The 27,104-nt window shown below is 37.0% G+C and overlaps 2 protein-coding genes and 1 pseudogene across 3 annotated transcripts; 1 reads left to right on the top strand and 2 right to left on the bottom strand.

Annotated features, from left to right (window-relative positions):
- Positions 1-298: 298 nt before the first annotated feature.
- On the bottom strand, positions 299-5,132 carry LOC132185957 (Pentatricopeptide repeat (PPR) superfamily protein). 2 transcript variants are annotated; one of them, XM_059599780.2, is made up of 3 exons: positions 2,924-5,132; positions 2,728-2,829; positions 299-522 (listed from the first exon to the last, which is right to left on the bottom strand). In XM_059599780.2, the coding sequence occupies exon 1, from the start codon at positions 4,964-4,966 to the stop codon at positions 3,221-3,223; it is 1,746 nt and encodes a 581-aa protein (XP_059455763.2). In that variant the 5' UTR covers positions 4,967-5,132; the 3' UTR covers positions 299-522; positions 2,728-2,829; positions 2,924-3,220. The 2 variants fall into 2 exon arrangements, with proteins under 2 accessions (XP_059455763.2, XP_059455762.2); XM_059599779.2 differs by lacking the exon at positions 299-522 and having other exon boundaries at positions 2,553-2,829.
- Positions 5,133-7,538: 2,406 nt separating this feature from the next.
- LOC132185429 (UPF0481 protein At3g47200-like) lies at positions 7,539-9,492 on the bottom strand. The gene has a single exon (XM_059599203.2). The coding sequence runs from the start codon at positions 9,256-9,258 to the stop codon at positions 7,759-7,761; it is 1,500 nt and encodes a 499-aa protein (XP_059455186.2). The 5' UTR covers positions 9,259-9,492; the 3' UTR covers positions 7,539-7,758.
- A 10,672-nt stretch (positions 9,493-20,164) lies between these two features.
- On the top strand, positions 20,165-26,251 carry LOC148584362 (uncharacterized; annotated as a pseudogene).
- Positions 26,252-27,104: the final 853 nt, after the last annotated feature.

Here is a 27,104-nt window from a genome sequence, read left to right as displayed (position 1 = left end):
TTGGCACGTCAAATTCAGATCGCCAAGTTAACCAGACAATTGGACAAAATAAAGAAAATAGCATAAAAAAGTTTAGCTAAAATACTTTAGCAAATCAGAAATTAGTTCGTAGAAGTAAAGAATAACAAAGTGTAAAGTAATAACAGCTGCACAACCATAAAAAGAGACGGGACAAGTTGTGAAGTGCAAATACAAAATTTTAATGATATCAAAACTGAGGCATGTCATTTTGAAAAGTTAATAGAATAAGAGCAACAAAGTTTTTTATGATGATAATGATGAAGATGATAACAGTAATAACAACAAGAGCAACAAACCATATTTGTTCATGAATCAAAGACAAAATATACAATATATTGACATATACTATCTTACAGTAGAAAATATAAGAGGTTTCTAAACTAGATTTCTTCCCCAGGATTGCATCTGTCACCAAGAGAGATACCCTTTACTGCAGACAAAGAAGTAGTTGTCATAGATTGAGCCCCAAAGGTGTAGCGGATGCAAAAATATCATCAATTCCTACGAATATGATGCAAGGAAATGGATTAATTATTGTGGAGTACAGTTTACATATATATATATACATCATGTCTGATGCATGCTTCATATAATAATATCTATATGAGTAAGCTGTGAAGCCTGTCAGGGACTTGGAATGGATGGGTTTCTCTTCCTTTGTTTGATCATCCAGTTGGGCATGTACATCCAAATGACCACCAAATATCAACAACACCAGTGACATAAGCAGTGACGCAGTAGAAGATCAACTGACTGTCCATAATCCTCACACATACAACATCAATCCATAATAATCCTTTTTCCATTTAATAAGGTTCTTAACTGTTGAAATTTAAATTATAGCTGCAGTGCAAAACAATGAAAGCAAGTTCAGTAGTGGATACTTGTCCATGGCAACGCAATTCTTCGTTTAATACAACAGATTCAAAAGAAAGAAAGAAAAAGGAAGCCACTGCCTCTAATCCAAGTCCTGCACTACCATCACAAATCTTGGGCACTACCATACCAAAAAAAAAAAGCCACTGTCACATGCTTGTCAATTACTATCAGAAACAAATCAAGAAACAATAGTTTTAGAGAACACATCCCCCACCCAAAATCATGCCAAAATCAAATCTGCATTTAATGTCCAACAACATCTTACCCTATAAAAACCTAAAAGCCCTTCCAACGACTTCTAATGATATCAATCAGCCCATGTGACTCCTGATTGCAACTGTCATCCACTGGCCCAACTCTTCCCCATATTTCAACCCAACAGTTTGCCTTCACAAATAATCTCTCTCTCTCTCTCTCTCTCTCTCACCCTATAAAAACCTAAAAGCCCTTCCAACCACTTCTAATGATATCCATCAGCCCATGTGACACCTAATTGCAACTGTCATCCACTGGCCCAACTCTTCCCCATATTTCAACCCAATAGTTTGCCTTCACAAATAATCTCTCTCTCTCTCCTGAATAGCACCACAACCATTTTCCCAACAAAGACTGATTTAAAAGGTGCTATTTTTTTTTTTTTTTTTTTTATCTTTTAAATTCAGAAACCTCCTGATGAACAGGAAAAGAAACACCTTCAGATTTACTGAATGATATTTAAATCCATTGTCCATACCACTTGAAAGAAAAACCCTATGCAACTCCTCTAGCCTATTGACTACATGAACTGCCATGGTGAACAGAGAAAGGGAATAGGTAGGCAAGTTGGACAAAGTGATTGAGCTTTTAAGAAGCCTTCAACTTCACTGCCAGTAGTGATGGAATCCCTAAATATGCAGGTGAAATTCAATATGTACATAGATTATGGGTTTGTTTTCAAATTTCTCTACGATGACCATTCTGAAGTTTGTACATTATATCCAATATTGAATAACAGACATTAAAAAATTCAACCAAGGAATATAAATTCGACAAGTGATGAGCTTTACAAGAAAATGAAGCCACATTGTGCTAGAATTATATTCTGACATCAAACTACTTGTATTTAGTAGGTCTGTTACCAAGAATCACAATATTTCAAATATAGTTGCACAACTACTATAGCATAATTAGTCATATTATTGAAACATCAAAAAACGGATGCTGAGATGTCAAAGAAATCTTTCAAGGTTTGTCTATAAACCAACAGGAATCAAAAGTAAAAGATGCATCACCAAATGAAAAATAACAAAAATTTAGTTGCTAGATGTGGCTCCCATTGTGGTTCAAGTGAAAATATATTTTTTCTCTTTTGCATTGGAAATTGAAACAGAGTCCAAGTTATTGAAATTGTTCAACTGCCTATGCACAAACTGTGACTAATTTTGAAAATATTATTCTTTTTCACCAAGGATAAACTCTCGGTAGCTGAGAAAACTATGCCATGAATTTCAGATTCAGTTTGGGTATATTCATGTCATATTAACTTTATGCTGGTCCTTTTTCTTAACCAAACCCCCCACCCCCCCAAAAAAAAACCTAGGCGACAAGAAGAAGAAAAAAAAAAATATAAATCTACCTGAAACAAGGGAAATTGATGAGAAAAGGAAAAGAACAGCAGAAAAATGATCCAGAAGGAAATTGGATATTTAAACTCAATTCAGGACTACATAATGAGGCGTGAGATCTCTAAAGTTTAAAAAAAAAACAAAAAAAAACACATACAAATTGTTAACAGGAATTCGATAAACAATGATAAAGAGTTTCCAGGATCCTGAAATAATGGATTACTTCTTCATGTGCTGATGTAGTCAATGAAGCCTTCCTTGGAAGACAAATGCCCCAGCTAGAAACACATGATTGGCTTATCTCTCCTTGCTGACACCTTGCCTCCTAAACCAGAATTGCAAACCAAGATCTGTCAATATAACGTTTAAACCACTCTCAAGACAATCTCTAAACTATAATAGAACTTTAAGGGAATTACCAGTTTTGAGAGAATACAAGATAAGATCACAGGCAGTTAGGCCAGAATAACACCTCCAGCAATAAAACCATTCGGCATGATGAGGCAGTCAATTGTGTATTGCAGGGTTAGAGCTCTCTGGAGACAGCTTTTCAAAATCCATAGCTCAATAGCAGCCAAGAATTCTTCTATAATACAAATGAGGATTCATTACTGCTCCGCACCTATATTTTCCTAAGAGGTGGCACTAGCATTGTGAAAATGAGCTCAATACACAAAGACACTGCAGAAATGGTAGACGACTTATTTTAAATCCTATTACTTCCCTCTCAAGCTCACGCTCCTTCGCTTCTGGTTTAGTGCAATACGTCTTGCCATAGCAGGATTGTAGAACGTTCTCATATGCTCTGAAAGCCTATGGATAGCACGAAGATCACCAATGACAGAAAGCTGCATCAAAAATGAATCAAACATCCGATATGGCAATTTCATTCCCTTGTTTACCACATCTTCCAAAAGGAAACAAGCATCTTTAACCTTATTGCAACAAAAAAGCCCATCAATCATCAAGCAATAAGTACCAGCGTCCTGTGCACAGCCCCTCTTATCCATCTCACTCCATGCCTCGATTGCCCCATCAGGATCCACCATCTCGAAAAACATTGAAATCAGCATATTATATGTCTGCACACTAGGCACACAACCCATCTCAAGCATTCTCCCATAAAGCCTAAGCGCTTCATCACTCTTTTTATTGTGACAAAGGACCTTGAGAAAACAGTTATACGTAACGATATCAGGCGGGTAACCTTTATTTCCCATCTCTTCTAAGAACTTGTAAGCTTCCTCAATCTTGCCGGCCAAACACATCCCTTCAATCAGATCCTTGTATGTTGAAACATCGGGAAGGCAACCACTATTTATCATGTGCCCCAGAAGTTTGAAGCATTCCTCCATTCTATCATTCTGGACGAGAGCCACAATCATGACTGAATAAGTTTTAGCAGTAGGTGAAGAAATTGTAGAACCTTTCGTTCTCATGAACTCAAAGAGTTCAGCTGCTTCTGTCACCATCCCTGCTCTGCAAAAGGTGTCAATAGCAGTATTGTAAGTAAAATTATCAGGCGTATGACCCAATTCAATCATTTCCTCCAGTATCCTCATTCCTCTAGTCGGGTTTCTAACTCTACACCACCCAAAAAACAATATGTTAAACGTATCAGCATTAGGCTTAACCTTGTTATTCACCCTCTTAAACATGGTTTCAGCATCCTGGACCAGACTGCACTTGCACAAAGCATCCAACAGCAAGTTAAAGGCATTGATCTCCGGCTGCGCCTTCACCCTTATCCTCTTCTTCTGGGCAAATTTATGCAAATGGGTCAGATGCTTTTCGGTGTACTGTCTCAGAATTTTCAACAGAACCTCAACAGGAACCGTACTCTTTTCACGCCTCTTCATGTAATCCAGTAAATCGCAAACTATCCGAAACTGCTTCACCTTGTACCTTGTACTAGACAGCATGTCAATCATATCATTATACGCCTGAGGCTCGTGCTCATAGTTTTCTCGATGCCCCGCCCACGTAAAGAATCTAAACGCTATCTTCTCCTCAAACCGAAGCCTATGAAGAACCTCAACTACTAATTCAGTTGTCAATTCTACTCCAACTTGTTCCAGAGCCTTCTCCATATTATGATATGGATCAGAGTTATCAATAACAGCGTTGTACAACTTATCAGCACCACTCTCTGAACGTTTATCCTTTTTCTCAACATCTTTCACACTAAAATCAACAGTTGGACACAGTGGGACATTTTCTGAACAAAAGGGCCGCGCAGCGACCTTGAATGCGGCAATGGGATTCGAACAAAATGACAGTTTGACTGAACCCAAACAAGGTGTTTGTAGTAATGACGCAGAGACAATAAAGTTTGGAACACGACATGCGGGTTCAATAACTTCAATGGGTGGGTTTATATTAAAGCTACAGAATGAGAAATAGAAAGGAGGGGTTCTAGCTCTGACTCTAACAGCACAGAAATGTTTACAGAGCCTCCTCATAGGCAAATGGAGTGACTTTTCTTATTAAGAGATGATTGTGGGAGGTTTGGTTTAAGGGGAAGCAAAGGGAGAGAGGACGAGGAGGAGTAGGGAGGAGATTACCAGGCGGTGATGGGCAGCGGAGATGCGCCTTCCACTGACTTTGGCTTCGCTCAGTGAGACCCGCTGAAACTGAGAAGCATTAAGCCATGACAGGGGCGAATGTATATGTTAGAATATTTTTATTTTTCTTTTTTGGTTTTTTGTTTTTTGATATTTTTATTTTTCTAAGCAATACAAAAGGATCAACCAGGAGGGGGAAGATGTAGAATAATTTTCATACTAACCAGTAAGAAAAAAAAATAAAAATAAAAATAAAATCTGTCATCAATTTCTAATTTTATTTGGTCTATATTGCCAATTTTATAGCATCCTAATTTCTTTTTTTGAAAGGGCATCCTAATTTTTTTATAAATGCCATTCAATATAATACAATTATATTGCGTTTGATATAGGCCTTTAACAATGGTGGACGTACGTCTCTAATTACCTAAATTTCACGTATCATTCTCAAACTATTATTACATTGTTAATGTTTCACAAACTACCAATTGTATCGATGTTCTCTTTAAACTATTAAAAAATCTCAATTCTTTATAATTATCTCTCTCTCAACCCTATCACCCGCTCACTGCTGCCACCGTCAAAATCCTATTCCGCCATCTCTCCCATTGCAGTCTCATCGCGAAGGATTGACTGCCCTAAAAGGGTATGTCTTTGTGTTGGACATGAGAGTTTATAATTTCATCATCATCTCATGGACAGGTAGTTAAAATATTATTTTTTGTATTATAATGGACATGTACTAAAATTTTCAGTTATATATGTGGATATAGTTTACCCTCTTCATTGGCTTGAAGGCATATAAAACGAGAGTATAAGTAGAAACTAACAAAACGGTTATAAATAAATCTAAAAAAATCAATTAGAGAGAATTTGAATCAAAGTCTTATTTTAATTTAAATTTTTAAAAATATGAATTGAACATAATTATATATTATTAATTATATATTCATACTTGTAACTAGTATCATATCTTGTGACACTTGATCATTCACATTCACACCAAAAAAAAAAACACTTTCTTTTGTTGGTCTTTTCCCAACAAAACCACATAATTAAGTACATGACATTGTAACTCTGAACATCCAATACCTAATTATCATCCAATAACATTGTGTCTCTATATAAACATTTCTCTGAAATTTTGGAACAGGGGCAAGATAATTATTATGTTCTCTGAAGAGACACCTTAGATGAGAGTAAACTTCACCTCATCTGCAATGTATTTTGTTGTTGTTTTGACATTTTATTGTTTTTTTATTGTTTTTTTTTTTTTTTGTGTAATTTGATTAGCTTGTATAATTTTTGTTGTTAGTGTAAGTTTATTATGCCGCAATATTATTTATTTTTTGTGATGTTTCTCCTATTAGCTATGTGGCACAATAGTTGATAGAATGATGTTATTCTGGTAGTTTCTTTTGAGTTGATGTTTTTTAAATTTTTTTTTTGTGACACTTTTATAATTTTCATAAAAATTAATTATTAGATTTTGTGTTTGACGAAAATTTTGTGTTTGGCGGACTAGTTTTCTTATGTAAAATTTTGTTGTTGCATTAAACTATTCTATTAGTTTTTTAAAAGCCTCAAAAATTCAAATTGAGCCCAAAAAGGTTCAAAACCCATTCAGTCGAAAAAAGTTTTTAGAACTATAAACTCGAATAAAAGCCCAACCCGTATTCCACCTACTGCCCACTACCGCCACCGACTTGGTGGGGTGGTGGCGGTGAATATCAAAAATCTCACTCAGTCGAGAAAGGTCAGTGGTATTTCCGACTTACCAACTTTGGCGGTGATCATGAACACCAAGCCCTATTAGAAGGATTTCATCACTAATAGGAACGACAGTAATTGAAGGCAACTCAGTAATAAGAATGCTTTCACTTTGATTCATGGAGGCAGCCCATCTAATAAGATTATGCGCAAGTTTGTTGAAAGTTTGTTGACGTTGCAATGAATTTTATCAAACGACCAATGAAGAATGGAATTTGACAGACGATGAGTTTCTAAGATAAAGGGATTCAATCACCAGAATCGCAAAAATGACCACTTATAAATCTTAGTCTTTTCCTAATGTTTTGGGCTCTATTAGAAATGTCATGATGTCAAGATGAAAAAAGAAAAAAAAAGAAAAAAAAAAGTAATTGTGAATAGTTATAATGAAAGAAATAGTTTCCATATTATATGAATTGCATTCCTCTTAGTCCTTTGTAACTCATTCACAAAATAATGGAAAAATGATTTTGATTTGGTACTTATTTTTGTACGATAGTTTAGGCCTTCTTCCCCTTCTATTGATATTTTGTAATAGAGTAATAATAGAATCCAATCTCATCATCATTTCACTATGCTGATATGAAATCTTCATTAAACAACATTAAAAAGGAAAAAAAAAAATCAATAATAAATTGATAATGCCATATGTGAAAAAGGAATATGCCATTTAGAAATAACAAAGCTATCATTGAGAAATTAAAAGCTCAAATATGCATCCACACACGGAACATGTCAACGGTATACATAAAACGTTTGCCTTGCAAGCACAGAGCTTACTCAAGGCAAAGTCACTTTCACTTCAAGTTTACAAGAGCTCAAAAGATAAACAACAAACAAGAAAGCTTCACACACTTAAAACTGTTATCAAACAATGTTTATTGTCTGGAAGATGGAGGATGGAGGAGGAGGAGAGGGGTTTAGTTTTTAGGATGCACATGATCACAAATGGTGTAGTGGGTTTGCAAAAATGTAAGCACCAAGATCACAAACCCAACCAATGCCGGAATCAACAACCATGGCCTTCCAAAATACTCACGCTTGAAGCTCGTCCACTGCCAATTGCTCGTCCACTGCCAATTACCCCAACTCAACCTTTTCCGATAATACTCGTTTACATCTCCAAAAACGTCCAACAAAAAAAAGTCATCATTGTCACCACGATCTTTATAAATAATGGTCAAGTCCTTGCCCAAGTTATTGATGAATTGTGTGGCCTCGGCGTCAGTCCCAAAGAAATTGTCAATGACTCGACAGTTACAAAGATAGTCAACATCCCTAGTAGTGTTGACAAGGCAATCCAACAACGTAACATAATTCGAAAAGTATTTGGAAATGTTGTACGACTGCTCGAATGCCACACAGTTCACTAGCAACGAGCACATTGAGTCGTCGAGAATTATATCGGGCATCTTAATCACACCGTTCTTGAATTTCACATCCAAAAAGGTGTCTGCTATATACCGATTGACCTTAATCCCGGCACGACATAGCTTCGTGACACAGGGAATTGGATTGAATGGTCTGATGTGTGTTCCCGAGATTACTTTAGTAGAACGACGTGAGATAAATATCAACCGAACAAGGTCAAGCAAATGCAACCATTCGAGCGAACCAGGCATATTTCTAGAGTTTGGAATGACCGATGTGGAGCAAAGAAAAGTCATGGCCATATAGGACAATGAGTACTTATTGGAGCTAATATTACAGCAAATTCTATATAACGTCTTCAGAACACAAGACGGGATTTGATTCTCAAGCAGGAGCAAGTCCCTGTATATCTTGGGTAATATTACCATATCTAGCCTGAAGATAGGGATGTCGACCAGGAACATTGTAGCTACATCTAGATCTAGCTGTAGATCGTCAGCTAGACGTGGAGGTAGAGTTTTAGCTACATCTAGATCTAGATCTATAGCTTCAGCTAGATCTAGATCTCGATAAGGATAAGCTATTTGTATAAAAGTCCTGATAAACAACATTAATATAAAACAACCATCAACGAGCATCATTTGAAGGAGCTCATCGCTACTGAGGTTGATGGTTTCGGATTCGGAATAACACTCCCTCACTTCCTTTTCAAGTAGACCTAATTCTATCAAGCACTCCTCTAATTTTCCATTTATACTCTCCATTAAGTAGGTGAACCACCGCCACTTGAGCTCCTCCATCATCTGGAGCCGAGGCTTGCCGTGGTGGTAGGGTCCGAGGGCGACCACCTGGGGCTCGATCGACTTACCGTTTATGTTCTGGAGCCTCGTAGGAAGCCTGAAGATGCAACGCTTTTCATTGGTTCTTGTTTCAGGAGGCAATGTTGATGTGTCACAGTTGGAGCACCTGTCTCTAATCTTGGCTAGGAGGCCCTCGTTGACTCCCGGAATATCGACGACGTGAGTAGCTTCTCCTTCCACAATTTCCATCGTGGAGTACTCGGCGCGTTTCAGGCTCTTTTCTTCGTGGATTTTGGTCTTGGGTGTGAAGCTGAAGCTGGCAGGGGAGTGGCGCTGTGTTAAATGGAGGTTTTATGTGGGCCCCGGGTTTGAGGGGAAGAACATGTGAGTACGTACTGCTATCATTTCTCTATTAATAGTATTAAAAAAAAACAAAAAAAAAAAAACAGTGAAAGATTAGATTTGTATCCTATTAGCCATGCATCTCTATCCACATCTTTAATTAATAGTAAGTATACCTCTCTTTTGCTTAATTATTATATCTCTCTTTTAACAAAATTACATGGCCATGTCACCCGTGTGTGTATGTATCATGTATGTGAGAATAATAAATCCCAGAAAACAAGCAAAGAAGCGCAAGGAAGATTAAAGGAAATAGAGCTGTAGAATAAAAAGAATAACTATAAACAAAATCAAGTACAAATACCTCTTCTGTTTGATGCTGCTTTCTCACTACAGATCGAGTTGCAAAACTTAGTTAATGGCGTACCAATTGAGACCGGTCACCCTCACATATAAAGCAGCTCAAGCAAAGAAAATTCAGAGCCAAAGCCTACACGGCTTTGAAAGCTTAAGAAGTTTTGAGGCAATTGGAGGAGTAGGCCCAACCCAAGACTTTGTCGCCTTTGACAGTTCTTAAGAAAATTCTAGCTGTCGCTTTTTTTTTTTTTTTTTTTTTTAATTATAATTCAAGCTATATATCTTGTCCTTAAATAAAAGCTCAAAGCTATTTACAAAAGAAGCAATTCCACGAGAATTGTAACATTTTGTTTAGGGGTGTCAATGGAAGCGGTTAAAAACCGTCCGTTAACCGTTAACCGCATTAACCGCTATAGTCGCCTAGCGGTTAGTGGTTAGAGGTTATTGGGTTTACTAACTGTAACCGCTAAGCGCCTTTTTATATAATATATTTTTATAATTATAATTATAATAATATTTATGCATATAACATAATTACTTGATCATTAAATTACAAAAAAAAAATTTAGATAATTAAATCACAATTTGAGTATTAATATATTATCACTATAATTTATATGATTATATCACATGATCAATTGATCATTAAATCATTTGATTACATAATAACAAATTTTATATATATATATATATATAAGCCGAGTTTTGGCTTAGAGAATGGATAGAATCGTGACACGTGGCGTTTTAGATGTTAGCCTTTTAATGAGACAATTAAAACATAGATGTTTTATTTGTAATGTACTGAATTGTCTAAATGGAGAAAACAAAAGGTTTTCAAGTTCTCCCTTTCTCTCTCTTTATTTAATTTTTTTTTTTTCAGCTTCTCTTACTTTATGTTTATATCTCAATGTGAGACAATTGTATTTAATTGTCTTAATGAAGAAAACAAAAAGTTCACAAATTTTCTTGCCTAGAATTGCAACACGTGGCGTTTTAGATGTTAGCCTTTTAGTGAAACAATTAAAACATAAGGGTTTTATTTGTAATGCATTGAATTATCCAAATGAAGAAAACAAAAGGTTTTAAAATTCTCTCTTCCTCTCTTTATCTAATTTTCTTGCCTTGAATTGTCTAAATGAAGAAAACAAAAGGTTTTAAAATTCTCTCACCCTCTCTTTATCTAATTTTCTTGCCTAGAATTCTCTTTATCTAATTCTCTCACAAAATGTTCACAAATTCTCTTGTCTAGAATTGCAACACGTGGCGTTTTAGATATTAGCCTTTTAGTGAGACAATTAAAACATAAGGGTTTTATATATATAAAAGCCGAGTTTTGGCTTAGAGAATACATAGAATTGCGACACGTGTCCTCAACCAGTCCTATTAGAAAGTACCTAGAATTGCGACATGTGGCATTTTAGATGTTAGCCTTTTAATGAGACAATTAAAATGTATGGATTTTATTTGTAATGTATTGAATTGTCTAAATGAAGAAAACAAAAGGTTTTCAAATTCTCTCTTCCTCTCTTTATCTAATTTTCTTGCCTAGAATTCTCTTGCCTTGAATTGTCTAAACGAAGAAAACAAAAGGTTTTAAAATTCTCTCACCCTCTCTTTATCTAATTTTCTTGCCTAGAATTCTCTTTATCTAATTCTCTCACAAAATGTTCACAAATTCTCTTGTCTAGAATTGCAACACGTGGCGTTTTAGATGTTAGCCTTTTAGTGAGACAATTAAAACATAAGGGTTTTATATATATAAAAGCCGAGTTTTGGCTTAGAGAATACATAGAATTGCGACACGTGTCCTCAACCAGTCCTATTAGAAAGTACCTAGAATTGCGACATGTGGCATTTTAGATGTTAGCCTTTTAATGAGACAATTAAAATGTATGGATTTTATTTGTAATGTATTGAATTGTCTAAATGAAGAAAACAAAAGGTTTTCAAATTCTCTTTTTCTCTCTCTTTATCTAATTTTCTTTTCATCTTCTCTTACTTTATGTTTATATCTTAATGTGAGACAATTGTAATATATTTAATTGTCTTAATGAAGAAAACAAAAGGTTCACAAATTTTCTTGCCTAGAATTGCAACATGTGGTATTTTAGATGTTAGCCTTTTAGTGAGACAATTAAAACAAAAATGTTTTATTTGTAATGCATTGAATTGTCTTAAAGAAGAAAACAAAAGATTCACAAATTCTCTTGCCTAGAATTGCCAAGCCTACACGGCTTTGAAAGGGTAAGAAGTTTTGAGGCAATTGGAGGAGTAGGCCCAACCCAAGACTCTGTCGCCTTTGACTCATTCCTAACAGTTTTTAAGAAAATTCTAGTTGTCGCTTTTTTCTTAAAAAAAAAAAAGTTAATTAATTCAAGCTATATATCTTGTCCTTAAATAAAAGCTCAAAGCTATATACAAAAGAAGTTATTCCACGAGAATTGTAACATTTTGTTTGAGGGTGAAATTATCATTTTAACCTTCATGTGTAGAATTAGAGTTTAGAAATTTGTTTGAGCATTTTTTGTCTTTTGTACCCACGTCAAAAGCCCATAAGCAAAATGCCAACTTCTCAAATCGACGTGCTGAAAAGGTCCTTATTTACGACCCATGCCTTTATTACTTTCCCAAATTGATGTGATATAATGTTTTTAATTTTTTTATAATAAAAAATTAAAAAAATTTGTTTTATAATATTTTTTATTTAAATAATAATAAAAAATAAATAATGTTATATAAAATAAATAAATAATGTGATATAAAAGTGAAAAAAGTAAAAATATTTTGATATAAATTTTTGGGATAAATAGAAAATTAGTCTATCTGGTTCGTCTAAATTACAAATCACTCACTGCGGTATTAAAAAAAAAAAAATTCAAAGATAATCCGAGTAGGCCAAAATAACAATTTAGTTTTTACAATCAAATTTCATAAAAATACTTAACATATTTTGTTAGTTTACCACGTCAGTACCAATAAAATGCCGACACTTGTACTCTTAATAAAAAAAATTAGAGTAATTACATTTTCCCCCTATAAACTATAACACATTTTCACTTTGTCCCCATGAACTATCAACCCTACTGCTCGACCTCATGAACTACTATTTTGTGTCCAAAAATCTCATTCCGTCAATCAAAGGCACTTTCCATCAGTCAAAGGCGTTAACTCAAAAAATCTACCCATCACTTTGGCCCCATGAACTACAATTCATTGTCACTTTGCCCCCATGAACTATAATTCATTATCACTATACCTCCATGAACTACAACGCATTGTCACTTTGACCGTCTAAGTTGATGCTTTTGACTGACAGAAGCGGGGTTTTTGGCACAAAATGTAGTTCATGGGGATCGAGCAGTAGGGTTGGTAGTTTATGGGGGTAAAGTGAAAATTTGTTATAGTTCATGGGGGGGAAGAAGGTAATTACCCCAAAAAAATTAATATTTTTTAAAAAATAAATATATAAAATTAAAAAAGTAAAAAATTAATTTTTTTTATAAAAGTAAAAGTGGCTGCCAACGAGCCACCCTTAAATCTAGTTGGAGTGGATTTGCCTTTTCTTTTGGCCGTCTTTGCTTGAGTAGCTTGCAACTATTCATGTGCGAGTAATGATACAAAGCACGCGGCGTGCGTGGCACGCCCACGCACGCCAGTGCAAAAATTTTTTTTTTTTTTTAAAAAATAATTAAATAATAATAAAATAATTAAAAAAAAAAATTTTGTGCCTGGCGTGCATCACTGTTGATGCACGCCAGGCGTGCATTCCATCATTACTCATTCATGTGCACTTACTTTCAGAAGCTTTAGAATATATATTTTTGGTGGAGTAGGGAGGACGGAAGACTCTGTCGCCTTTGACTCATTCCAAACTATTCTTAAGATAATTATGTCGCATTTTTCTTCTTCTTATAATTCCCTATTAAAAAGAAAAAAATGAAGGAATAGGGAAGGCGGAAGACTGAAGAAGGTGACCTAATTAAAAGAAGGGTTACATACTAAAAACTCCTTAGGGTTTGGACATTTTATTTTTTTTCTCCCTAGATTTTGATTTGTATCACATGAGATACTTGTAGTTTTGATAAAGACCAAATTAGTCCTTCCATCCATTGACCGTTAGTTGACTTAACGAGAGTTCATGTTACTGACACGTGGACCAATTAAAATTCGACACTTGGTATAAGTGGCCACGTCATCAATGATGATGTGGCCACCTAATTAAATTTTTTATTATTTTTTTTAAATTAAAAATATATAATTTTCAAAAAAAAAAAAAGAGAAAAAGAAAAAAAAAAAAATTGGGTTGGGGGTGGCCTTTGGCTAGGCCACCCCCATTTGGCCGGATGGGGGTGGCCGAGCCACCAAAGGGGTGGCCAAAATCACCCCTAGTGGAGCCATGGGGGTGCCAAAACCACCCCCAAACCACCATTGGCGGTGGCGCGGACTGGGTCTTCTCATTTTTGCATTGCGAAAATTTCCTCCTTCAAAGTCTCTCCACTCGATTCTTGGAATTTTCTCTGGACACGTAGAGACAAATTTCAATGGAAAAGTCAAACTCTCTCCGCCTGAACTTTCTTTTACTTGGTCCCCTCTCCCGTCTCCGTCGTTTACTTTGTCATTTCCACCTTCTTCCACAGTTCCACAGAACATAAGGTTCCAATTCACACACACATTCTCTCTTCACCATGATCTTTATATATGGTCAAGTCCTTGCCCAAGTTATTGATGAATTGTGCAGCCTCGGCGTCAGTCCCAAAGAAATTGTCAATGATGCAACGGTCACAAAGGTAGTCGACGTCCCTAGCAGTGTTGGCAAGGCAGTCCAACAACATAGCGTAAATCGAAAAGTATTTGGAAATGTTGCACGACTGCTCGAATGCCACGCAGTTCACTAGCAATGAGCACATTGAGTCGTCGAGAATTATATTGGGCATCTGCCGCATCTCAATCACACCATTTTTGAATTCCACATCCAAGAAGGTGTCCGCCATATGCCAATTAACCTTAATTCCCGCACGACGTAGCTTCATGACACAAGGAATTGGAGTGAATGGTCTATAATCGTATATTCTCCGCATTTCTTTATTATGAGCACATGAGATAAATTTCATCTAAACAATGTCCAACAAATGCAACCATTCGAGTGAATTATACATGTTTCTGGATTTTGGGATGACCGATATGGACCAAAGAAAATTTGTGGCGATAACAAACAAGGACTTACGGGATTTAATACAAATTCTATATAACATCTTCAGAACACAAGATGGGATCTGATTGTCAAGCAGAGCAGGTCCCCCCAAATCTTGGGTAATATTACCGTATCTAGCATGTAGAAGATAGGGTTGTGGTAGATGTGCAGTTCATCTAGATATCATCAATTCCTATGATGCAAGGAAATGGATTAAGGGGAGTACAGTTTATATATATATATATATATATATATATATATATATATATATATATATATATATCATTTCAGGACTTGTAATGGATGGGTTTCTCTTCCTTTGTTTGATAAACCATTTGGGCATGTAAATCCAAATGAACACCAAACATCAACAACAAAGTGAAGCAGTAGAAGATCAACTGACTGTCCCTAATCCTCACACATACAACATCAATCCATAATAATCTTTTTTTCATTTAATAAGGTTCTTAACTGTTGAAATTTAAATTATAGCTGCAGTGCAAAACAATGAAAGCAAGTTCAGTAGTGGATACTTGTCCATGGCAACACAATTCTTCGTTTAATACGACAGATTCAAAAGAAAGAAAGAAAAAGGAAGCCACTACCTCTAATCCAAGTCCGCACTACCATCACAAATCTTGGGCACCAGAGAAACTCCCACCTGTTTTCCCCAAACAAAACAAAAGCCACTGTCACATGCTTGTCAACTACTATCAGAAACAAATCAAGAAACAATATTTTAGAGAACACATCCCCCACCCAAAATCATGCCAAAATCAAATCTGCATTTAATGTCCAACAACATCTTACCCTATAAAAACCTAAAAGCCCTTCCAACCACTTCTAATGACATCCATCAGCCCATGTGACCCCTGATTGCAACTGCCATCCACTGGCCCAACTCTTCCCTATATTTCAACCCAACAGTTTGCCTTCACAAATAATCTCCTATAAAAACCTAAAAGCCCTTCCAACCACTTCTAATGACATCCATCAGCCCATGTGACCCCTGATTGCAACTGTCATCCACTGGCCCAACTCTTCCCCATATTTCAACCCAACAGTTTGCCTTCACAAATAATATCTCTCTGACTCTCTCTCTCTCTCTCATCAGCCCATGTGACCCCTGATTGCAACTATCATCCACTGGCCTAACTCTTCCCCATATTACAACCCAACAGTTTGGTGTTTGCCTTCACAAATAATCCCTCTCTCTCTCTCTCTCTCTCTCTCTCTCTTACCCTATAAAAACCTAAAAGCCCTTCCATCCACTTCTAATGATATCCATCAACCCATGTGACCCTGATTGCAACTGTCATACACTGGCCCAACTCTTTCCCATGTTTCAACCCAACAGTTTGCCTTCATAAATAATCTCTCTCTCTCTCTCTCTCTCTCACCCTATAAAAACCTAAAAGCCCTTCCAACCACTTCTAATGATATCCATCAGCCCATGAGACCCCTGATTGCAACTGTCATCCACTGGCCCAACTCTTCCCCATATTTCAACCCAACAGTTTGCCTTCACAAATAATCTCTCTCTCTCTCTCCTTAATAACACCACAACCATTTTCCCAACAAAGACCGATTTAAAAGGTGCTTTTTTTTTTTTTTTTTTTTTTTTTTTTTTTTTTAATTCAGAAACCTCCTGATGAACAGGAAAAGAAACACCTTCAGATTTACTGAATGATATTTAAATCCATTGTCCATACCACTTGAAAGAAAAACCCTATGCAACTTCTCTAGCCTATTGACTACATGAACTGCCATGGTGAATAGAGAAAGGGAATAGGTAGGCAAGTTGGACAAAGTGCATGGGCTTTTAAGAAGCCTTCAACTTCACTGCCAGTAGTAATGACGCAGAGACAATAAAGTTTGGAACACGACGTGTGGGTTCAATGCGTGGGTTTATTTTAAAGCTACAGAATGAGAAATAGAAAGGAGGGGCTCTAGCTCTGACTCTAACAGCACATAAATGTTTACAGAGCCTCCTCATAGGCAAATGGAGGGACTTTTCTTATTAAGACATGATTGTTGGAGGTTTGGTTTGAGGGGAAGAAAAAGGAGAGAGGAGAAGTAGTAGGGAGGAGATTACCAGGCGGTGATGGGCAACGGAGATGCGTCTTCGACTTTGGCTTCGCTCAGTGAGATCCGTTGAAATTGAGCAGACAGCAGCATGCCATGACAGGGAAAGTAATACAAAAGGATCACACGGAGGGGGAAGATGTAGAATAATTTTCATATTAACCAGTGATTTATTTATTTATTAAAAGAAATTCTGTCATCAATTTCTAATTTTATTTGGTATATGTTGCCAATTTTATCGCATCCTAATTTCTTTATAAATAACATCTAATTTAATTTTAATTGCGTTCAGCCTTTAACAATGGTGGACGTAGGTCTCTAGTTTACCTAAATTTTACGTAATCTCCTTAAACTATTATCACATTGTTAATGTTCCTCAAACTACCAATTGTATCAATGTTCTCTTTAAACTACTAAAAAAATATAAATTCCTTATTACTAGCTCACCCTCTCAACTCTATCACCCACTCACTGCCACCGTCGAAATCCTATTCCGCCATCTCTCCCATTGCAGTCTCATCGCGAAGGATTGATTGCCCTAAAAGGGTATGTCTTTGTGTTGGTCCTGTTGGACATGAGAGTTTATAATAGGAAAAAATATAAAAAAGCCCCCCAAACTACCAGCTGTTTTCGATTTAGTCCCCTAAACTACCAAACTGTCGCATTTTGGCCACTCCGTTAGTCAACACCGTCAGTCTGGACGGAAACTACAAAACGACATCGTTTGGCTACGGTTAAGTTACAAAAATGCCCTTATATATATATATATATATATATATATATATATATATATATATATATATATATATATATATATATATATATAAGGGGGAGCAAAACGGCGCCATTTTGCTTAGGGTTAATATAACCCATTTGGCCTTCTTGATCAGTCCCACGCAGACATCTCCCCCCCTCCCCCTCACGCATGCCATGGCCGATTCGCTTCTCCACGCCCACAGCTCCGGTGATCCAGCCCCTCACGCCGAGCGTCCATCGTCCCGTCGTCACGCCGTCGTCCTGCAAAACCCAAAAACCCAGAAATCATTCCATCCAAACAGCCCAATCGGATCTTGCCGTTGTCACGCCGTGGTCCTGCAAAACCAAAAACCCAGCAGGTCGTGTCGTTCGTCCCCCTCAACTCCGATCGTTCCCTCGTCCCCTCGTCACGCCGTCGTCCTGCAAAACCGAAGAAGCCACAAATCTTTTCCTCCAAACAGCCCAATCGGTCACTGAAGGTAACCCATTGAGTTGTTCCTATTTTGTTTTTGGGTTTGTGGAGAATGATTTTGGGCGTTTTGCAAATGTATTGATGGTCTGATTTAATGTGAAGAAAGATTGACTTTATAGTGTCCGAAAGTGATATGGGTCTCTATGTTTTTGTGTATTTGTTTGTTGTTTGTATATTTTTTTCCTTGTCTGCAGACCCGTTGTTTTTTTCTGTATAATATAATATTTGAAGTTATTGGTTGATGATGAGTTTATTGTCTGCTTATTGGCGGATGGGTTGGTTGTATGATTTGTTTGGGGGCATTCTGCCTTCCCTTTTTTTCTGTGGTCCCCTTGTGTAATGCATGTCATGCATGCCATATGTGGTCCTTTGTTGTCTGCTGTAAAGGAAAAAGAAAGAAAAATGTGAACAAACTCTGTGGTCCCCATGAGCTAACTGAAAATTAACAAAAAAAAAAAATGAAATTGTCCAAATGCAGCGCACCCACCCTGCTTCTTTCAACCTACGGACGAACCGGCATTTTATTTAAAATGCACTCCCAAATGAGGAACTTGCAACAAATTTAAATTTAAATTTATTTATTTAAGAACACATATTTGGCTTGCAAAATCTTAAATGAACTCTAATAGAAAGTAGACATTAACAAAGAACCTTAGCAGTTGTATATATTTTGGCACGAGAAGGGAAAATTATTCTTGGCCCGCCCTCCCCCCAACTTACACATTGTTTATAAAAGCACTACCAAACTTTAGAAAGCGATAATCAACCTTCCACTTTGTGAAACAAAATTGTGTGGTCATTTCGTAACATAAAAAAGTTATCTTGACAAAAATATGTATTGCACGTAATTAATTTGTACTCTTTATTTTTTTTTATCGCACATATAAAATCACGATAATTAATTTATTTTATAGTGTGGAGTAACCCTACATCCCATCACTATTTATGAAATCCATCCGCAATGGGTGACGTGGATGTAGCATTACTTTGTATTAACTGGTAATAATGTATCTCTATTTTTTTTTTTTTTTCTTCTTCTCCTCCCTTTTGAATAAGCAAAGACGCAAAACCAAAGCACATGTGAATGCCACCAAACCCTCACACATTTGAATTGAAACTACATGCTTGGTTTTTGTATATAGGCACAGTAATAAAAAACCATAAAATTCGGGTAGGGTGTATTCAATTCTAGAACCATCAAATTTATAACTTGTTTTTTTACTTGTATGTTTTTCCCTTTTTCTGTGGTCCCACATTTATGCAGTGGTCAATGACAAAATAAGTTGGAATACCTATGGCTCGAGTGTATACGGTTTTGTGGTCCCTATGAAATAACGCCGTATAAAATAATGTCATATCAAATACTCATATGATCATATAAAGTTGCATGTGCCTTTATAATTGGGTGTACATAATTAATGACCATATATTGTCTAGATTTGTTTCTGGGATGTTCCTTTACTTTATATTGAATGTCTTGTACAATTTAACTTTAATTATTATTTTTATTTTTCCTGTAAAGTGACTTTAATTAATTGAAACCAAGGTTAACGCCGTACTTAATACTAGTTGATATTTACTTAAGCTCGAGACAATATATATATATATATATATATATATATATATATATATATATATATATATATTATGTTATATTTTATTGAGTTATTAATTTTCTTTAATTCTTTTATTGTGTAGGATGACTATACGAGAGCTTGTGTTTGAGGTGCATTACAGTGGTAAGATTAATAGGGGGTTTACGTGCACATATGTGGGGGGTGACGTAGATGTGCATGATGAGACGTATGACGAGGATAAGTTGTCATTTTTTGAGATTGAGGGTATAGTAAAAAATATATGGCAAGTTAGGGGATTTGGTGTATTACTTAGAGCCAGGTTGTAGTTTTCAAGGTGGTTTGAAATTAATTTCATCAAATCATAATGTCTTGGAAATGGTTGCTGCACATAAAGGGGTACCAGTTATTGAGTTGTATCTTGTGTCATTTGATGAGCCTGCAGTTAATGATGATGAATATGAAAACGACAATGATGATAATGATGGTGAACATGGTGAAAATAGTAGGATTGATCGAGATGATCCTTATTGGGAAGAAGTTTTCGAACCAGACTTGTTTGATTAAGATAACAACCTTCCTGGGCCATCCATGGCAGGGGGAAATGTTGAGGAGCGTGGTGTTGAGGGTAATGAGGAGGGTGATGGAGAGGGTAATGAGAAGGGTGATGAGGAGGGTAATGAGAGTGATGATGGGGATGAGGATAATGATGAGGAGGATGAGAGTGATGAGGTGGCGCAGGATGATAACCAAAATGCAAATGCAAGGGGAGCTGGAAAAGAGAGTGGAAGGGGTAAGTGCTATGGTGATGAGGTTGGGGATGATGATGCAAACTCTACCATGGCCCGAAGTGACATTCTTGTATCCCCTCCTATAAGTGATGAGGAGAATGAGATTTCATCTGCTGCCAGATTTGTAACTAGGCGAACAGAGTTTCAACAAACTGACATGTCGAATCCACAGTTGAGAAATGGCCAGATGTTTCCCTCAATCAAAGTCTTTAGACAAGCAATTAGGGAGAACAATTTGAGGAAAGGTAAGGATATAAGGTTTAAAAAAAATTACCTGGCCAAATGTATTGTCGTATGCAGGGATCCAGGTTGTAGGTATCGAGTCTACGGTCGTAAATGCAAGGATCAAGATTCATTTGAAATTAGATCTATACAAGACAAACACACTTGTACAAGGCAGCATAGGAATTCGACTGTGAAATTTGGATAGATTGCTGATAGACTTATTGATAAGTTTAGAGTGCAACCTAACATGCCGTTGAAGGCAATTCTTGGGGAAGTGAAAGACAAGTGGGGTGTTGGTGTTAATAAATGGCAATTGTATAGGGCTAGAAGAATTGCAAAGGAAATGCTTCATGGCAAAGACAAGCTGCAATACAAGAAGCTTTGGGATTATTGTGAAACCGTTAGACAAACAAATTGGGGCAGTTGTGTCATGATGAAGGTTGATAGACCTTTACTTGACCATCCGGCATGTTTCCAAAGGTTATATTTCTCATTGGCTGCCATGAAGAAAGGTTTTTGAGCTGGTTGTAGGCCTATCATTGGGTTGGATGGATGCTTTTTGAAGGGGACTTATAAGGGACAGCTTTTGTCGGCCATTTCGAGGGATGGCAATAATAACATGTACCTAGTGGCACTTGCAGTTGTTGAGGCAGAAATCAAAGACAGTTGGATATGGTTTCTTGAGACTTTGGTCTCAGATCTTGGCACCCCTTCTGCACAAGGTTGGACATTCTTTTCTGATCGTCAAAAGGTAACTATATTATAAGTTCATTAGGTTCATTTGTTTTTGTTTTTCATTGTTTTCATCAAAAGATAACAAAGTGTTGTTTATTACTCATTGTGGTTGTAGGGGCTGCAACCAGCGTTTGATGTGGTGCTTCCTGGGGGTGACCATCGGTTCTGTGTGAGGCACTTGTATGCGAACTACAGAGATGCAGGTCATCGTGGTCTTGCATTGAAAGACAAGTTATGGGCTGCGGCTGCAACATACACTGAAGCTAAATTCCATAAGGAAATTGATGAATTGAAGCATATAAGTGAGGATGCATACAACTACTTGTCAAATGTTGACCCAAGCTCATAGTCCAGAGCTTGGTTTAATACATTCCCGAGGTGTGATCTACTTGTCAACAACCTCTGTGAGTGCTTCAATGCTTACATCCTGAATGCGCGTGACCTGCCGATCATATCGATGCTGAAATTCGTAAGGAAGAAGTTGATGAAGAGATATCAAACGAAGAAGGATGGCATCCGCACCATGACTGGGAGGCTATGTCCAAAGGTTGTTGCCAAATTGGATGAAATTGGACAGGTTGCTGGGCATTGCTACAACACATATGCTAGGGCTGGATTATACGAAGTCACACACAATAATAAATAATATGTTGTGAATTTGTTGAGGAAAACTTGTGGCTGTAGACAGTGAGACATGACAGGAATCCCATGTGCACATGCAATGTCAGCAATTTGGTTTTTTAATGCAAACCCCGAAGACTATGTAGATGATTGGTATAGTGTTGAAATGTATAAAAAAGCCTACGATGACATTGTGTATCCAATGCCCGGAGAGGACCAATGGGTGAAGACTAACTACGACCACGTGGATCCCCCCATAAGTAGAATACAACCAGGGTGGCCGAGAAAAGTAAGGACAATGAGTCCAGAAGAGCCGGTTAACCAATACCGTATGAGGAAGGGTGGAGTGAGGATGAGATGCGGCAAATGCAGAGAGGTTGGACACAATAGTAGAACATGTCCATGGAACAGAGCAGAGGCTATGAATTACAATAGAGGAAGCAGTAGTGCCAGACAACATGAGGTGACTTACTACATGTTTTGTATTATTATTATTTTTATTTTTTTAATATATTGTATTATGTTAATATTTGACAAGTTTATTATCATAGGTATAAGATGGTAGTGGTCGAACTGTACATGGTCAGAACCCAACTCCCCAGCCAACCATTGAGGCTAAAACAGTAAGTGATAAACTGTTTACAGGTCATTACTCATGACAATTAGTTCATTACATTTGATTTACCAAGTTTACATCATATGTGCAGGTTTCGCAAGAGACTGATGCATCTTCTATAGGTAGAGGGAGTACTAGGGGTAGGGGTAAGGGTAGGGGTAGGGGTAGAGGTAGAGGCAGAGGTCAGTTTCAACCTACCCCAGAAGGGTCTACTGGACTGCAAAGGGGTAGACCAAGGACTAGGGGAGGGCCTACTGGAGTGCATATTGGTGGACCAAGGACTAGGGATGGAGGTAGAGGTCAGTTTCAGGGTACTGTCCACACAGTCAGATTATATGGGCCTTCTCAACATCAAACACCACAGTCGCAGGGCAATGCTAGTGTGAGCAAACTATTTATAACATTATCTCATTGTGGTGCATTTTGCTTTTGGATCACAATGAAATGTTATTTCAATATTTCAATTATAATAGTATCTCAACTATTTAATATTGTAATTGTAAAATGTTACATAGTTTCAGGGTACTGTCAAAACCGTAAGGTTGTATGGACCACCTAATACATAGTCCGCACAGTCAGAGAGCAATGCTAGTGTTAATGTGAGTACTTCAACCCACTTGGTGTTTCTTTTGTTAAATTATTATACACTTCAATTCAACTTGACGAATGATGTTAATTAAATGATATTATTTTTATGTTTAGAAGAATCGATATAGTTTGGCACGTGGATTATTATAGTTTGGGTTGGATTTTTTTTTTTTGTTTTGTTTTGAAGAGTATGAATGAAGTTAATGAAAGCTCCCAACAAAAAATTAGCTTGAATATATCGTTTAAAGTGTGTACGTTTAACAGGTAAAAGAAAAATTAGGTGGTTAATGTGGTTAATGTGGTAAGAGGCTGTTTGTGTGATTTATGCAGGTGTGTACGTTTAACAGGTAAATATATATATACATGAGTACTTTAAAGTATATGTATATATGACAGTGAGGGTCTACGGCTAGAGTGAAAAAGAAGAAAATAATATTAATGGGAGAACTTGTTAAAACGACAATCAAGAGGACTGGTTTTTAAAAATTGTGAGTTTGGCACATAGTCGTAACTTTATTTTCTTTAAGGACAAGTACGTGTGAGATATGGCAATGGAATCACATATAGAGTAAAAAAAACAATCCCTCTTTCCCACTATAAGGCAACACGGTAACCAAGGCTACAATGAACAATAACTTTCACTCCACTTGTTTTTGAATGATTATATGTAAGAAGAAGAAAAGTTGTGAGTCCAAGGTCATACCTGCAAGCTGACACTCACGTTGAGGAGGAAATTGCGCCTAGACTTGGTGTGAGTGAATTACTGAGAGAGAGAGAGAGAGAGAGAGAGAGACGTAGTACTAGGGTTTGTCTTATTTGTATAAATAAGTTTGGCAAGAGGAGAAAAAGACAAGCGACGCTTAGGCTTTAGGGTTTTTTTTTTTTTGGCGCCTAGGGCTTCCCGGCCCATATATATATATATATATATATATATATATATATATATATATATATACTCTTTTATTTTATTTACTTATTATTATTATTATTATTATTATTAATTTGTCCATTCTCATTGTTAACCTAAGCTAACCCCTTTTTTTAAAAAAAAAAAAATTTACGAGTCAACTAAAAATACTCTTAAGGGACTTAGGATTGCCACACTCAGGCTTGGTTTAATGAATCTCCAAGGTGTGAGTTGCTGGTGAACAATGTTTGTGAGTGTTTCAACTCATACATCCTCAAGGCTCGTGACAAGCCTATTTTGACAATGTTGGAAATGATAAGAAAAAAGTTGTTGAGGAGATATCAGGCTAAGATGGAAGGGATTGCGAAGTTGACAGGGAGGTTGTGCCCAAGGATTGTGCAAAAGTTGGAGGCAATTGGGTTGGACGCAATGGACTGCATTGCAACCTATGCTGGTGATGGAATGTTTGAGGTTTCTACTCCCAGTAACAAACAGTATGTGGTAGACCTACGTAGAAGACGATGTGGTTGTAGGCAATAGGAAATCACTGGAATCCCGTGTCCCCATGCATTTGCTGTTGTACTCTATGATTGTAGGAATCCGGAGGACTATGTTGATGAATGCTACACAATCGAGACGCACAAGAAGGCATATGCACCAATAATTTATCCAATATCTAGTGAGGAACAATGGATAAAGACCAAACATGATCATTTGGAACCACCTACAATTAGAGTGGCCCCCAGGAGACCAAAGAGGTTAAGAAAGAGGGCTCCTAATGAGAGTAGGGACCACCCCAAAAATCCAAACCGAATTAGGAAATTTGGAGCAAGGATGAGATGTGCGAAGTGTACTAGTTTGGGTCACAATAAGAGGAGCTGTCCACTTAATCAATCTTCAAGAAGTCAGCTTAATACCCCCTACAGCAAGTGTAAGTGTTATTGAACCCTATTAAATCGTCCTTAATATATAACCTAGTTTTAACTGGCTTGTTTTAAACTTTGTATGACATGCTAATATTTGTTTACAATTTTTTATGCAGTCACAAAGTGTTGGGTCCAATACTCGAACAATTGGTAAAAGCAAGGCACGTGTTGTGGGCAAGGTAGACATTTTTAGGCGCTTGTACTGCCATTTTTTTAGGGTTTGTAGGCAAATGTAGTCACTAGACAATTGTTACATTTGATGTTAGCAGAAAGCTAAGGCGATGAAAAGTAGTGGCAGTGGTGGTCCTAGCTAGTCATCAAATGCAGTAAAGGTACTTAGAAATGATGTTGTTTTAGTAATAGGTTTTCTCATACCCAACGCATTTGCTAATTTTTATTAGTTCATAATTTGTTCTTACTTTGTATGGTCTTGTTTAGAATAAAGATGACTTGAACAAGAACAATACAGCATCTGGGTCAACCACTGGTCCACAAGCATCTACCATACTCAAGGTACTTAACTATATGATAGCCGTCTTTACTTTGTACATTTATTCACCTAAACCCTCATATGGCATATAACATCTTTGCTACCATCTAGTACTTATTTATTTTGTATTATATATATATATATATATTCATTTGTTGTTTTTGCAGAAGGGTAAGGGGAAAGTTCAGCCTACACATGCTCCACGTGGATTTGTAATCCCCAGACTTGTTGATAAAAGAGAGCACACAATTCCCCCTGGATTTGGAGCTGAAAGAGGAGCAACACCTCCACCTGTTGAAGACCAATATACCGATCTTGCCCCCTTTGAACCTGGGGCAGGAATTACCTTACCTGCAGCATGGGGCAGGGTGGAAGGTACAGAAGATGCCCTTGAAATTCCTGTAATGGTCACAGGAGGTCCTGCATCAAGGACTCGTACATCTGATAGGATTAGAAGTATTTTCCATAGTACACCTACCAGGGCTCTTGTATATATTGACCTCACTGAAGAGGTCCCCGCTGCAACTCAACCTTCACGTACAGGGCTTAGAACTAAAGATGGTTGAATTGGACGGAAAACTATGGGTGGTGGACCTAGAAAGGCTAAAATGGGGAGGGGATTTGCAGTTCGAGGTGGTGTAGGCATTGATGTTGCAGGCAGAGGTGGTGCAGGTAGAGGTGGTATAGTGATGAGTGCCAAATATTGTATATTTGGGCCCCTTAACTTATGTTTGTTAAGCTCTTAGCTGTGTTAATTTCTGATTTTTTGGTTAGTTTTGGAGTTTTAGTAATTTGCAGGCTGTTAAAAGAAAAATGCGGCTTTAAGGTGATAGTTGCAACTCATTCTGGGGCTTAAGACACTTCATGGAGCATTGGTAGCAAATTGGGATCGAGCGATGATTTGCACTCGACGAGTCCCACTAAAAAGGCCATATCTTGAGTTGTATAGCTCAGATTGAGGTGATCTTGGTGTCATTGGAAAGCTAACTTAAAGATCTACAAATTCATATTTTATAAGAGTAGGCAAATTTTGACTGAGCGCACTTTTTGTGCGATCAAGCGCACTCGCGCCCTGCACAGCAACATACATGTTGCACGAGTGAGATCGAGCGCACCTAGAGTGCGATCGAGCGCACTCGGCCAACCTGGCAGTGCTAAAATCCTAAAATTAGCGTATAAATATTATTCTTTTCCATTGTAAACGGGGGGAGACGTGCCAAGGTCGCCGTTTTTGGTCGTTTTTCATGTTTTCTGGGTTTTTGTAGCTTGGAACTCGAATTCTTTTGTAAGTTTTTAATTTTAATGAAGTAATTTAGTTTCTTTATGATTTCTTTTGTCATGAGAGACTAATTCTTCACCTAAGGTTGAAGATGAAGCCTCGTCATTAATAAACATACATGTTCTTGTCGTTTTATATAT

Source organism: Corylus avellana, chromosome 7 (genome assembly GCF_965113065.1).
Source record: "Corylus avellana chromosome 7, dhCorAvel1.hap1.2, whole genome shotgun sequence".
In the NCBI taxonomy this organism is placed as follows: Eukaryota; Viridiplantae; Streptophyta; class Magnoliopsida; order Fagales; family Betulaceae; genus Corylus; species Corylus avellana.
Note: the sequence above shows the minus strand (reverse complement) of the source record. Positions and strands in the feature narration are given on the sequence as shown.